Consider the following 15,914-nt stretch of genomic DNA (forward strand, 5'->3'; position numbering starts at 1 on the left):
GTCCCATAGTAACAGTACCTCCCTTGCACTCCCATTCAGTCCCATTCAGTCCCATTCTATCAGTCCCATAGTAACAGTACCTCCCATTCAGTCCCATTCACATTTTATTATGACGTAGGCAAAATAATATGGCCTAACTCTCCCTCTTGACATAGGCCATTGTTTTAATAGGGTGTAACAGGAAGGCCTTTTACATTAGGGCTCGGGCGATTTTACCAGAAGTGGCCAGCATCACCAGGTGGTGATTTAGGCCAAAAAAGAAATTGGCAAAAAATGACTTAGGCAATTAGTTTAATAAAGTGACGATATGAAAGTCTACATTTGTCAACAGAGGTAATAACAATGACAGTGTAAGACTATATGGGCCATATGAAAGTCTACATTTGTCAACAGAGGTAATAACAATGACAGTGTAAGACTATATGGGCCATATGGAAGTCTACATTTGTCAACAGAGGTAATAACAATGACAGTGTAAGACTATATGGGCCATATGGAAGTCTACATTTGTCAACAGAGGTAATAACAATGACAGTGTAAGACTATATGGGCCATATGAAAGTCTACATTTGTCAACAGAGGTAATAACAATGACAGTGTAAGACTATATGGGCCATATGAAAGTCTACATTTGTCAACAGAGGTAATAACAATGACAGTGTAAGACTATATGGGCCATATGAAAGTCTACATTTGTCAACAGAGGTAATAACAATGACAGTGTAAGACTATATGGGCCATATGAAAGTCTACATTTGTCAACAGAGGTAATAACAATGACAATGTAAGACTTTTCTCACCAATATGGGCCATTATTACATTATGAACTTTTATTACATTATGAGCTGCCTATTAAGGCAACTCATAATGTAACACGTCTTTTTTTAAAAAATCTGTTATTACGTTATGCGCTCATGATTGTATTACATTATGAGCTGATTATTACATTATGTAACATTATACATTTAACTTATTACATTATGAGCCTTTTTGAGCCCTTATTACATTATGAGTTGCTATTACATTATGAGTTGCTACAAACCCTCATCTATCTTCATTCTTGAGCTGTAGCTCTAAAAGCCATCTAGTTCTGAGAATACAGTTTGGCGAGCCTTAGAATAGAAACATAGTGTCAGGGGGAGGGGATTTCAAACGGACAACGTGGGCGCAAACAAAAGCACAGCACCCATATCCTTGGTAATGCTGAGGGTTCTGTGAATATGCTTCATTGCGCACCGGTGCCGTCCGCTGAAATGATTAGACCTACAAACTTACAATAGCTGTGGAACTGGGAACTAGTTGGGTTGCTGGTGGAGCTGGCCAGTAACTGTTTGAAAATTCCACCTTGCCTTGTTTGTCATAATCTGATCGCCGGACGAATGCCATCATAAACACAATATTGTGCACTCCGCACCCTCTGGTCAAAAATATTTCCAGCGGCTATGGCAAGGCCCAGTAAGTAAGTATTGTGTCACTTGGCCCAGGCCTCAGGTCATGTCATTTTTGGAGGGGCATATGGCATGACGGCCTAAATATTAATCACCTTAAAAGGTAATTTAAGTGGATAATGGCCTGCTGTTGTTATTCTACTAATATTCTCCTCATGTGCTGTATGTCAAATGTAGTGACATTGACTGATGATGACTCGATATGAAGAATGACTCAAGCCCCACCAGTGAAAGCTGAAAGATGGCAGATAGTGCTAAATTCCAAAGACGAGGCGGGGTTGGTGAAAGGGCCTTTCTGTTTGGAGTTTGCATGTTCTCCCCGTGTCCCCTAGGGTAGGTATCCTCACAAAAAACATGCAGTGATCCTGGTCTCTAAACTGCCTTCCCCTGGCCAGCCTGATGGAGGGGAAAGGAACTGGTTGAAATAATGTGTTCCTTCCACGCGCTACATCCAACCAGGGAGCAACTTGGACACTCATGCATGAAGGAAGCATGAGTTCAAGTCCGTTGCTCTCCCCAGGTTGGCGGAGGGTGTGTAGAGCCCAGGATCACATTAGATAATTGACACAGGGGTGAAAAATGGGTTACAAAATTGTGGGATAAAAAATATTCTCCTCATGTGCTGTATGTGTATAGTGACACTGACTGATGATGACTGGATATGAAGAATGACTCAAGCCCTCACCAGTGAAAGCTGAAAGATGGCAGATAGTGCTAAATTCCAAAGACCACCTACCTCTTTAGTTTTGTCCATGGCCTTCAGAACAGCAACATTCAGCTTTTCCAGGGCAGACAAGACGTTGACATATTCTCCCAGGTGTGGAGTGAAGTACTCTGGATGCGAAGATGAGATTCAGTATCAACATACTAGATACTAGACAGGGCTACAATTCTATTTTTAAGTTAAATCCCAATATTGACTACTACTCCCAAAAGGCTGCAAGTTTGTTATCAGAGAAAAATCCCCTGAATAATATGTTCTGCTGAATATATAATATATGTGCTGAATCCTTGGACTGCAAACCACAAACAAGTTAACCAATTCATCTGATATGATATGGACAAATCTTGAGATTTAGTATCCCACTTGTCAATCTTTGCAGATTAATGTAGACAAAGAAATGCTAAGGTGTACTAGGCCTTTTAAGAGAAACCCATGTCAGTCAGTAACATAAACATCAATAGAACTATGGCAATACTGCATTTGTCTCTCTTCACAACTGAGTATACAAATATATATATTTAAATGTGTACACTCCCGGAGTTGCAAAAAGGATTGTACTGGCTGGCTATAAATACGCCTTTGTGATATTTTAAAGTCGCACAAAGGTCACCCTGGAATAAAGGCTATGAGAGTGATGTTGGAGACATAATAAAGCACATGCAACACTGGGACAGAATTACCTGTCAGTTTGTCCGTGTCTAGCTCGCTGAGAGGGAGTGAGAGGTTGGAGAAGGGGAAGAGCACAAAAATTAATTAAACAGAATCATGATGTTGATGTGACTGTAAGGTATATATACATATATGCATGTTTAATCCGTTTATGGTTACATTTAATTAAGAATAAATATATACCGTATCATGGTTTTACTATTGATGTTCCACAAATGCATTTTCCAGCATTGGTGTAATTCAACTATAACTCCCATCACAGTGATATAATGACCATACACTTCTCTATAGGGGTCTTCATCTCTCCCATGTAAAAATAAACTAATGCTTCTAACTTTCCTGGTTAAGAACTATGCTCATGCTGCCGATGTCTAGGGTCTCCCCAGTTAAATATTGGCACATCCGCCTTTAAAGTAGAGTTAACTCCCAGGGACAGATTAACTTACTCGCTGCGCTGTCTGTCGATGGAGTAATACAGCTCCTGCATCTGTTCGTCACTGAGAACACCATCAGCAAAATAAGACTGGAACTCTTCCAAGGACAGCTTCCCATCGTCTGGAAGGTGGGGTGGGGAGGGGAGAGGAAGAGGAAGAGAGAGAGGATGAGAGGATATGCCTCACCATTCTACTGGACTTTCGTAAGGACTGCTATAATAACTCACACTATAACAAATCACACTGCAATTTTCTTATAGAGGAGTTGCTCTTTGTGTCATGACTGCCACAACTACTCTACCTTTTCCCCCTCTTTCTAATCTGTCATCTAATTATAGGAGTGGAGACAGGGGAGCAGGGGAGGCGGGGAACAAAACGAGTTCAATGCTACATGCTCTGCCAGATCATCAGTCTCTGTTTGACCGAGTCAGTCATCTTCCACCCGGGATAGCAACATTCTCATTGTATTATATTGAATATTGAATGCAGTGGCCACCTGAACCTGGAAATCTGCCTCATCTGATCCGCACCTGGGTTCAAAGAAGCATTTCGTCATGACACTTTGTCATGACACTTTTGCTCCAGGAACACAATTTACTTCCGGAGGAAAACGGGTTTAAATCCAGGGTAAAAGATGTAAGTTACATATTTTGGCAGCAATTTATGGCAGCAAATGATATACTTTCAAAAAGGTTGGATACTAACTGTAGAAAGCTACACTCTCACAAATGGAATCCATTTAGAGGTAATGAATGGTCCACTTAAAAATGCAGATTAGATATAAGACTAATCTGCAGTCTAAGGAAATATGATTCATAAGCAGCAGTTTTGCCAGTCCACTCAGGTTATGAACAGTGTAGCTATGATAGCTGTGTGTTTCTGGATCAGCACAAGTTTACCCAAGGAAACTGGAAATGAGGACAGAGTGGGTTTTGGACAGTCAGATCTAAAGCCTAATTCAAACTGTTGCATTTCTTTCACCACAACATTCTAATGCTTAAGCTCCTCTGTACAATGGTGTTGTGTGGAACCCTGCAACTATCAAATTATTTTCTTAGTGGTTATGCTGTTCTGGCAATTTCCAAAGTATCATTAAATGAATGGGCAACACTAACTTAGTTGGAAATTTGACATTTAGACTTAGTGGACTAATTACTATTATTGTAGAACAACAAATCAATTAACCACCTACGCATAATTTTATATTAAGTCCCATAACGTCATGCAAAAATGGTGAAAAAAGGTGATCTACAAGCTCACAACCAATCATCACATTGTGACACGCTGTGAGTTTGTAAAATTTAACTTTTTTGTAATTTCTGACATTTTCAATGATTAATTCAATGAGCTATATTAAACTCTTCCATGTTCCACCCTTACAGTAGTTGGCAACTAGTTCGATACTAAACATATTTTCTGAATACAACACCATTGTATGTCATACAAAGTATACATCAGGCTTAACAGGGTGTCATCTTGTCGTAAATATTTGGTCTGAGCTAGGCTGCGTTACAAGCCCTCTATCTTCACTGCCAGACTACAGACTTCAAACAGATGGCAGATGGTAAATTACATCATTACTTAGACTGATTTTTCCCCCATGCCAGATGATGCCACCCAACAAACTAGATTGTTCTGGATGTGACATAATCATAGAAAGAAAACCTCACCAATGAAATCAAATATTTCATTTCATGTGAAGATTCAAGATTGGCTTCAAATTTAGACTTCAAACAGCTTAGTGTGTGATATACTACATGTCTGTAGCTGTAAATGACATAATGAAATAACAAAATGAGGTTAGAGCTAATATTATTTCTTCCATTTTGTTCTACTTTCTTTTTGACGTTTCAGTTAACATTTTGTACATCCTTCTTACAAAGTTAGCAAGGATGTGTTTTTTTTAAAGCTAACCTAGATCCAAGATCCCATTCAGTCAGCAGTCTCTCATTGTCTGGAATCATGGTAAATCGTATTACCGGGCACTTTCTTTTGTACTCAAGAAACTCAACTACAAACATATGACTCACGTGTACAGCAAGCCTTGGCCGAACACAAGTGTATGCAAGTAAAAACCTTGGCTACAGGAAATGGCACACAGTGACTAAAATCAGTACTTTTCATCCTCCAGGAGGGAGCATGAATTTGCATCGGTTAAGTTTATTTATTTTACAACTGTCTTCAATCGTCCTTGCCATGAGATGAGTATTTCTTTATGCATACTGGGGGAAAAAACTGTTCTGTCTCATTACTTACTTTTATCTCATCATACTTTCTTTGTTAAAGCTTCACACTCAATTACACATTATACAAACCATAGCATAGCCCAAATTCGCCTTTATGCAAACATTAATTCATTTTCGGGAATTTGCCTTGTGGGCATGTGGAGTTTGCCTTAAGCATAATACATTTATGAAAATCTTGTTAATAATGTTGGTTCTGCCCAGGCCGTGGCGTAACGGTCTGGGCACCTGACTGGTAATCCAGTCGCAGTGTGCCGCGGGTTCGACTCCCGAGCCCGACACGGCCTTTACTGCATGTCTTCCCCCATCTCTCTCCCGTTTCCTGTCAGCCTACTGTCTGTCCCTTAAAAAATCAATAAAAGGCGTAAGCCGCAAAAAAAAAAAATCTTAAAAAAAATAAAAATAATGTTGGTTCTTGTAATATAAGAAGCAAGGTCTTGGAAAACAAGAGGGAAAACATAAACAGTAGTTTGTTCTGGATTAACTAAGATCTGGATGCTTAGTTTTTGAGATGGCGCTTTCGATGAAGATCCAGATTTAGCAGAAGGTGACGTGCGTGCTGAGGTTAAAGTCGGTCAGACAGTCTTCGAGATACATGAACTACTACTACTTTTTACTTTTGTGCATTTATATTTTCTTATTTTTTGTTTTGTGTGTCAGCATGACAATTCATAATAAGTTGTTGATGTGTACAACATGCAGCAATCCCACCATGTGAATATAGTCTGTGAAGGAAGATTATTTCTTAATCCATTTGTTGAAAAACATGCATTAATACGTCCAAGTCGGCCATATCCCACTCATGATCCAAAACTGCATTATGAAACACAATGCCAGACGCAGGAGAAATGTGTTCTAGTGTTCAGTTCTTAATACTTTCATGGTCAATATTGACCTCTCGGCTAATTACAGGATTTGCGGATTTCACACACATCGATCCAGGTGCTTTGCTGTGACAGACAATCAATGCTACTGTACACCCCAGTAGGGAAATTAAAGTGTGATAAAAAATTATGTTGAGTCATTCCTTCAGCATAGTTGTTTGGGAGATTAACTGTTTTAGTTCTGTTCTGCGTCAGACATAATTACATTTCCAAAGATTTGTAAGTCACTCAGCATCTTTCCATGAGCACATTTCCCCTGACGGCATTACAAATTCAAAACTGGACAAAAAGCATCACACTCACTGCATTGGTTTCAGGATAATGCTAGAATAAGAATAGCATGGTATGACTGCTTCACTTGTGCATTAATCATATTCCAATTCTTGTTGCTGTGTGACTATTGTAATTCTGAATGATATTTGTTTTATTTTTGAGAAAATAACACTTTCTCAGGCCCATGTTTAACTTAATGTTTTGACAGCATAAGCACCGATGACAAACCTTTGTAGTGAAGGCAGCATAATCATAAAATCATATTACAATGTTTCAAAATGACAAATAAACCTATATGGTTCTATAGAAAGAATGTCCTAAATGCTTATGAATATATTTTATATATGAACTATGCCATGCCATATCATCATGTGCATTGTGCACTATTCTGGACCACTGTACATTATGTTCCATATCATTACATAACCATAAAATGCTCACCATTGTTAAAGCGAAGAAAATTAATTCCTGATTGTTATAATTAATGTGTGATTTCTTGATTTTCTTCCTTATAACAGCACTGTCTGGCAATCAGCCAACCCTCATTATGTGTTAAAACCACATTAACGCCTATCATGGCAAAATGCTCAACATGATATTGTGCTGTTCTCATTTTTATTTTTGGGAGGTGTACAAACAAATCCTGTTTTTTAGCAGAATTATGTTTCTTTCAATGAGCTGGGTGAGAAGTTTTGATTTAGCTTTGATCCAGAAATAGCTTGTATAGCTCCAGTGCAACGAGTTTAAAGAAAAAAAACGCACACGATAGCACCAGAGATATGCATGCTATGCTTTAGGAATATTCACCATGAATCTTTCTAATAAATATCCTTTTTCTAGTGAGGTCTGTATCAGTATAGCGTATTTGTGAACAACCTAGGGCAGGCGCATCTGAATCCCATTGTCTAAATAGTAAGGAAATGTCTTTTTTGTGGATGGGTGGATGGTTTTAACCATCCTTAGAGTTTTTAAGATGACCTTGGGGCCCTTAAAATACACTGATGACGACGTCGATCCTGCAGCCCTCATGTAGCCCTTTTCATTGCTTCATGACAGCCCTGATGTTCACTATGGAACAACAGAAACCGCACATACTGTACGCCATCTGGCCTCCAACTAAATCCCAGCAGAGCCATCCTCATGTCGGCAGTACACGAGGAAGGCTCCCCTCTCAACACTGGTTCCCAAACATTGGGTCAAGACCCATTTGTAGGTCGTGGGCACATTTTTATGGGTCCCTTAATTTCCTACATTTTGGTTTTAATTATTATTATTTCAAAAACATTTTCAAAAAGACATTGACATTTTGTCATGATTTTAAAACAAAATCCAATGATTTTCTTTCAGTATTCTCTTGAAGAAATCAGTTTGGGTCCCAGGCAAACGTCAAATTTCTCTTTTGGGTCACATGCTAAAATGTTTGGGAACCACTGGTATAGAAAGTATATGAAGGGTGAATTTTCTCATTCTCCTACACAGGGGTTTTTGACAAGCCACGAACCAAGTGGTTTCAATCCAACAAACCTCAACTAATTTGCATATGTTGCATCATTAAAACTGGTCTTACATAAGGCCAGTTTGCTGTACTCCAGAGGAAACCAGCCAGTGTTATAGTCGTTATTGCAGTTCACATTCCATTATACCGTACTGCCTGCATGAATAAAACATTAAGGGCAAACACAAATGTCTATTTGTCAGCGTTATTTCCCAAGAACAAAAATACTACTCTCCCCCAAGTTTGTAGAGCAAATTCCTGATATTAGCAGCACAAAGTGAAGCAAATCTAACACAAAGGGTTTCATTGTACAAAGTACATCCACTTTCATTAGGATGTTCTTTTTTAAGTGGTGCAACCACTACATCCAGCAATGTCCGTGTACCTGTGTGAGCACAAGTGGTGTGCATGCGTGAAATTGGAACGAGAGAAGTATGTGACATGGCTGCCACCTGCTGGACGCAAACGATACAGAGAAGAAATTGGAACGATACAGAGAAGAAATTGGAATGATACAAATTGGAACGATACAGAGAACCAATAGACGGGAGTTGCACCACTTGGTTCACACTGGTGTGATTTTTTTTTTTACCAACTGGTTCTATCTGTTTTTTTATATCAGGAATCAGTTCACAAAAATCACAAATTCCATCAGGCAGTAGGTGTTTAATCTAAAATATGTCTGTCAGAGTTGCATCTCATTTCGGCAAACCACAATTAAATAGATTTTAATGGATAGCAATTTGATTTTAATGGATAGCGAAATTTTGTCATATAATGTAATTAGTTGCATATTTTATTTACTCACCATTTTTATCTGCTCGACGGAATATCTGAAAGAAAGGAAAAAAACATAAGGTCAGGTTTAGTTTTAGTGCACGGTCACACGTACCTGCACACTGGTGCAGGCTGATAAACACAGGTTGTGCGTGGCCGCCTGTTTTGTGGTGTTGGGTGAAATCACCCCTGAGCTAAATCTCTGAGAAATATCCACACTTTTCCTGGGCTGTGTGTGCTCCAGTTCCTGTTGATTTCATTGGATATCATTGGTCATCTGACCAGTTTCATTGGCTTTCATTGGATCAAATCGACAGGAACTGGAGCACACACAGCCCAGGAAAAGTGTGGATAGGAGGGGATGGGGGAGGGAAGCCTGCTGGATGCATGTTCCAAACCCTAGTATGTCTGTCAGAAGCAGTTGAGGGGTGAAAACACCCACATGCCTGTTTTGTGCGGCCAGCGGAGCCTAAAAAACGGAGTAAATTGCAGAGCCTTCCCCCTTGACGTTGGCAGTCCGGTCCGCCTTTGATTAATCCGATTGGACAGAGGGAAAAGCAGCATGTGTCGAGCATTTATCAGTTTCAAAAACACCTTTTCTTTACTGGAGGTGCCCTGGCACATAGAACACAAACGCAATGTGTGCGCATGTGACACGGACAGCTGCACAATGCCAACAAAATGCTCTGTTCCCATTGAAAACCATTGCAAAAAGACAGCCACATAGGCAGAATCAAAGGGAATCAAAGGGTGCCGTGTCATTAGTCCGAATCCTGAAGTCCTTAAACCAGAAACCTAACCCTAAACCTACGGTAACCTCATTACTATGAAACCTAACCGGCTTGTACCTCAGACCTTGAAGAAAAGTACCAGAACCCTTACCCTAAAATTAACCGCACGCAGAATGTTCAGACTAACTGGATGTCGGAGTTATGGGCAGTCCCGAATCGAAGTTAGGTGTGACCGCGTACCCATAGTTTGAATTTTGATTTATTTGTAGAGATGCGTATATTTAAATACTAGGAAAGGATCATGTGAGCATCACATAAGAATTGACGTGTGATGAAATAGGCGTGTCAGATAAAAAAGATTTAATAGCTTTGGAGGGACAGGAGGAGTTAAGAGCAGCCCCCACAGACTATTTGTTCCTAAATGTTGTTGGCAGTATTCTCTACCCAAGAAGACATTTAAGTGCAGCTTTACTTTCTGCAATCATTTCAGTGAGAGAAAGAGGACATCTTCTTAGGAAATGCTGACATTTAGTTTTGTAGGAAGTAGCCTGGAGGGAGAAATGTAGTGACTGGAATCAATGCCAGCTTCTGTAGTAGCTCTGTGTTTTCTTTTTAGCACGTTTAGGTCAAGGCAGCTGATATATATGATGGTGCTGCTTCTTAGTGACGGTTTCCTGACGTTTATGTGAAAACTGACGAAGTGTAGAGACAAATTGTTGTGAAAGTTATTTCTAAATGTAGGCCTACTTATGGTATCTCCATGATGAGGGTATAATTTCTGCCATCTTGATCTCTACCACACTCACGTGAGGTAACACCAGATATTTTTCAGACATATATTTCAGATATTTTCACTGAGCTGAGACGCAAAGTGTGGAGTTCAGCACCTTATCCACTCCCACTGCCACTTCCCACTAAAAGCACCATGAGTGCATCCAATTGGTCCCATGGCTCTGTCTGACTGACTGACTGTCTCACTGTATTATCAGATCAATTTCACTCAGAATGGCAGTGTGTGTGTGTGTGTGTGTGTGTGTGTGTGTGTGTGTGTGTGTGTGTGTGTGTGTGTGTGTGTGTGTGTGTGTGTGTGTGTGTGTGTGTGTGTGTGTGTGTGTGTGTGACACAGACAAAGACACACAATGCTACCATCCTTTTTTAAACAACATTGCAATTTCATTCAAGTGAATTTGACTGAAGAAAGATATCCCACGGTGACAAATGTAGAAAATGTACAAACAGAACTGCATAGTAAGTTAATGGAATAACTTGAAACTGAAAATTGGGGGCTAGACTGTTTGTTGCTTCTTATACTCTGTGATATGATATAGTGATAATACTTTGTCAGTTTGCACTGAAATTTGTCTTGCGACCCAGTGGCATTGTATGCAACATATATACAAACATTTGACATGACACAAAACAGAAAAGAAAATACAATTATATACATAGAGACATAAAGGCAAGAGCAATGTCCACAGCTCAGTCTAGTCCTGGCCAAATAACCCATTCTGGGCGGGAACCCCTTTTGGTGTTTTACCCCATCAGGCCGGGAACCCATTTTTGGGTTCTGTACAGTATGTACAGTATTCAAAAAATACAAAAAGAATATGCTGCTATATACATATTAGAAGTTTTTTCAGAAAACTTAGGTCAGGCTTTAGAAGGCCTCAGTCGACTGATAGACAAAAGACCTCTTCAGTCTGATCTTATTGTATGAAGGAACACCAGATCTCCTTCTTGAAGGCAGAATCATATACTGTCAATACAAAACATGAGTATTAGAGGTTATATTCCTTGCTAGGATGCTGTTATCATACGTGGATGTATAGAGTCTCTGAAGTGGTTGTCCGCAACAATCTTTGCACAAATGTTCAGTTGTTGCAGCAATTGTGACTTTAAGGCTACAGACAAACATCCATACCAGGTGGATAACACTCATAATAACAGAAGTGAAAAACAAAAGAAGAATCCATCTACTAGCACAAAGGATCTTAAATGGCGAAGGAAATACTGTAGATTACTGTAGATTCTTTGCTTTGTTTTCTTACACACTGTACTTTCTTAAAATCTGACCTTTCCACGACACAAAATAGTCTACTCTGCTATTCTCTGGTGTGTAGTACTCCTAATCCCATTATTGATACCTGCTAACCTCTTGTTTGTATCATTAATATATGGTTTTATATACCTGTTGCTGTATCACCTTTTTCTTTATCATTCTGTTTCTTTACTGCTGTACCGCTGCTGAAAACAGAATTTCCCCCTTGGGATCAACAATGGTTTATCGAAGTTTTCTGTGGAATTGCTAAACATGGATTATGCTCCTACCTAGACCATTATACTGTGTACTGCACTGCAGACTTATCAGCTGATGATGCCTATAGGCTATACTCAAATAGGCCTACTCCTTTCGCCATACATACTAGTATAACTGATTTGATTAGTACAAATACCTCAAACTTGTACTTAAGTAAATGTACTTAGTTACTTTCCACCATTGGACGTGTAAGGGAACAGTGATGGTATGCAGATTTCTTTGTGCAATGGGAGAGGTGATGACATCATCATCATGCACCTGGTAACCGGTCTATTGTCAAAGTAATTTCATGGCTCTATACACAAGTTGCTGGTGTAAGCATGCTGTAGACGAGGCCTAAGAGGAAACCTCCATAAAACCTGGGGAAAATAATTGTGTTGTGGGCAATAAATCCTGGCTATGAAGAAAAATGAACGCTTACCCCCTAAAGCAGGAGGTCTAACTGACTTTATTAAACCATAACACTGTTGTGTCACCGAATGCATGGGTATGTACGTGTGTGTGCGTGTGCGTGTGTGTGTGTGCATCAGGGGTTACAACATGGATGCCATCAAGCAGTGCCAAGGGTGGGATAATAATTCAATTTAAATTCTATTTCCATTTTGCACATCATTACTGTGTGTCTGCGTGGGTGCGTGCGTGCGTGCGTGCGTGGGTGCGTGCGTGCGTGCGTGAACTTACATTTTTCATGAAGACTATGCTAAAATAAGACTATCGTGAGGTGATTATAATTATTGGAGTTTATACTGGGTGGAGGGGGGAGTAAAAATTGTGGAGAGTGGAGAGAAAAAAAGTGATAAAGTGAGGGGAAATGAAAGGAGAGACAAGAGAGGTCTTCTTCAGGGAATCATTCCCCGAAGAAGACCTCCTAGGTCGAAACGTTGGATTCTTGTCAATAAATATACAGCATCGTGGCTATGAGTGTGCCACCTTTTTCAAATTTTAGGCCAGCACCTCACCAACACTGATGTGTGCCCTTTCCTGTTCAGCAGGAGCCTGGATGGCTTGGTTCCAGGCTTAAAACAATTTATATAAATGTTTTCGGACATCTCTATGGGAAATATGAATATGAATTTTCTATCTGGGCCGCAAGGCCCGCCACTGCTATGCCCTATAGAGAATGAAGGACATCCATAATCCATTGTAATAGGTCCTATGAGGGGATGCCAGATGAGAGATAATACAACATATTGGCCTGCAAGCATGGCCTCAATTTCAGCCAAATGTACACTCTCTGCAATATAATATTCAGTTTTCCAGCCAATACTGCCTCTGTGCAATTAGGAGAGATGATTTAATTACCACTAGGAGAAGTCTGAAAAAGGCAGGGCACTGATGCTACTTCAGCAAAAATACTGCATTGTTTCGCTCTGGGACACCCTCAGCCGATCAGAAGCAATACAGGCAAACATCCCCTGCCTACACTGATCTGCTTAATGAAAGTTCTTAATGTAGCCGATCTATAGGCTACGGTACACTCTGGAGAGCCCAAACAGGGGCTTTTTAATGTAGATACCAGAAACAACAGAGAAACAGCAGCAATTAGGCTACCTTTCGCTGAGAAACAACCCATTACTGTGCAGCTAAACCAAACAGTCTAACATTATAATAATAATAATAACCAGTAAGACGCCTGAGGTCGCGTGCACACATCCGCCTGGGTGACAGCAGACTTCTGGGCGAGCGCTAGCACTTTGGAATGGGGGGTCAGATCAACATATCCGCCTGGGTGACAGCAGACTGCTGGGTGAGCGCTGGTGCTTAGGCATGGATGGAGGGTATAAGATCTTAATTTTCGGGCCTGTTGAGAACTGTAGTTTTCGCCGGCTGCCGGGCACGGCTGCTCTGCACTAATACATTTGGGACAGGCCCGTCTAGAGTTTAAAAGGGAGACATCGAAGAGGAAGGATGAATGGGGAAGGATCAACATATGGAATGTCAGAACAGGTCAGCTCCATATATGGAGATCTAAGGGTTTGAGGTCAGATGTAGAGTTGCTGGCCAATCTCCATATATGGGCTTAATATTGATGACATCATGGATCTCCATATATGGGCTTAATATTGATGACATCAGGTATCTCCATCCCTGATGATGTCACGTGATGTCACGTGCTCCATCCCTGATGATGTCACGTGCCCGACGAACACACGTCACGTACCCGACCAACACACTTGACGGGAAATGCACAATTCCATAGTTAACTGCGACCTTCAGTCAAATAATAATAATAATAATAATAGCTGAATAGTTATTATTAGTAGGCCTACAATAAAACATAACAGCAAGGCTCACTCCCAATGTCATGACCCTGATTATTACCATTAAGAAAGACATAGACCTATACGTCACCTTACCTATAAACTGTGAAACATTGTCATTGCATATATTAAGCAAATACATAAAGACGCATAATGGTCAAGTCCTCTCACCTCTCTTATCACTATCAGTTCAGTTCTACAGTTCTACAGAATAGAGCTTTAGTGAATTCTACCTGTTAAGCTGCATGACGTTAATCAGCTGAGCTCCATATCGCCATTCATAAAACATCATGATGACACTGAATTGACGGGAAACGCGTAACCGTTTGTCAGGCTGCAGCTGACAACCTGAACCTCGGAGGGAGAGGTCCCATAAGGGCTACGACAACCATGCAAGATGTGGAACAGTGGAAACATGCAAGCTTCTCCGTGGTTTGACAGAGCTATACACCGACCACGCATTCAATCTGGTACATTGCAGCGCTACAGTGGTAGTGTAGCCTCATTCTTAAACCAAACGGCACACATAGAAAAGCGATGGATCATCACTTACATCCTGAAAAATTGAGATTCCTTGATTTAGGTTGGTCTGCTCGAGCCCCTGCTGCTGCTGTTTTCTCAGGTGATCGCGCTTGGCAGACTGGAGACACATGGTAATCATCTCTGTGCACGCCAGCATGATTGATGAGTTGATACACGTTAATTGTTTCTGATTAGATTTCTGCGTTTGAGAAAGAAAGATTGTTTTTCTAGTAGGCTACTTGTAAGTAACAGTCACCGGCTCTGTGTCCTCTACTGCGCTCTCTCTCTCCTCTTGTGATGATGAGCCAAACACGACGTCTCCCTCCCGGTTTACATTAACAATAGCGGCGATTTGATTTGACGGCTCAAGGATGGACTCCTCCTCTCCTCTCACTGTCAGAGTGTGGTCACGACTCTCACGAGTGAGGAGCTATTCATAAAATTCTGTGTTATTTATGCACCATCTGCTGGCGACTACTGAAAACTCATTTCGTGTGTGTGTGTGTGTGTGTGTGTGTGTGTGTGTGTGTGTGTGTGTGTGTGTGTGTGTGTGTGTGTACTGTGTGTGTGTGTGTGTGTGTGTGTGTGTGTGTGTGTGTGTGTGTGTGTGTGTGTGTGTGTGTGTGTGTGTGTGTGTGTGTGTGTGTGTGTGTGTGTGTATAGTGGGCGTGGCGGGTGTCAATTATAGCCTGCTTTTTTCATTTATTTATAATATTTTTATTTTACAATGTATTTTGAAAAATAATATATGTTAAAAAAATAAAAAGGACAATATCATGGTCACCAGATCAAGGACGGGTGTTTTCGATTATATACACTATAACGTATCATTCTCCATTCATTGTCAATCTGAATTAAATGTTTGTGTAGTGGACAGACATTAAAGATGGATATAGGAGGGGCTGTAGGCCTATCAACAGCTTTATTTCATTTTAATAATATCATTATTACTTCATGGGACCGCCTCAGCTCCGTCAGCTTCCCATTCACTGCTGCTCCCAGCATGCCTTTGTGGCTTGGGGAAACTTATTTAATGTGGCTTCTACATAGAATCAAGGAAAAGGCGATAATGAGAAGACAGTGGACCCGATTTATAATTTAGGCATAATCCAGAGCGATTTACATTTAAGCAAGAA

The 15,914-nt window shown here is 40.4% G+C and overlaps 1 protein-coding gene across 1 annotated transcript in view; it reads right to left on the reverse strand.

The window, feature by feature from the left end:
• Window positions 1-15,153, reverse strand: part of LOC310861551 (N-terminal EF-hand calcium-binding protein 1-like) — a 28,230-nt gene extending 13,077 nt beyond the window's left edge. Inside the window, exons 1-5 of the mRNA XM_083769040.1 lie at window positions 14,810-15,153; window positions 8,979-9,003; window positions 3,288-3,396; window positions 2,853-2,878; window positions 2,185-2,282 (exon numbers count right to left, since the gene is read on the reverse strand). Coding sequence (XP_083625166.1) covers window positions 2,185-2,282; window positions 2,853-2,878; window positions 3,288-3,396; window positions 8,979-9,003; window positions 14,810-14,935 — 384 coding nt within the window. The 5' untranslated portion in view covers window positions 14,936-15,153. The remainder of the gene's footprint in view (window positions 1-2,184; window positions 2,283-2,852; window positions 2,879-3,287; window positions 3,397-8,978; window positions 9,004-14,809) is intronic.
• Window positions 15,154-15,914: the final 761 nt, after the last annotated feature.

This window comes from Protomyctophum parallelum (assembly GCF_964188405.1).
Source record: "Protomyctophum parallelum genome assembly, chromosome: 7".
Taxonomy (NCBI): Eukaryota; Metazoa; Chordata; class Actinopteri; order Myctophiformes; family Myctophidae; genus Protomyctophum; species Protomyctophum parallelum.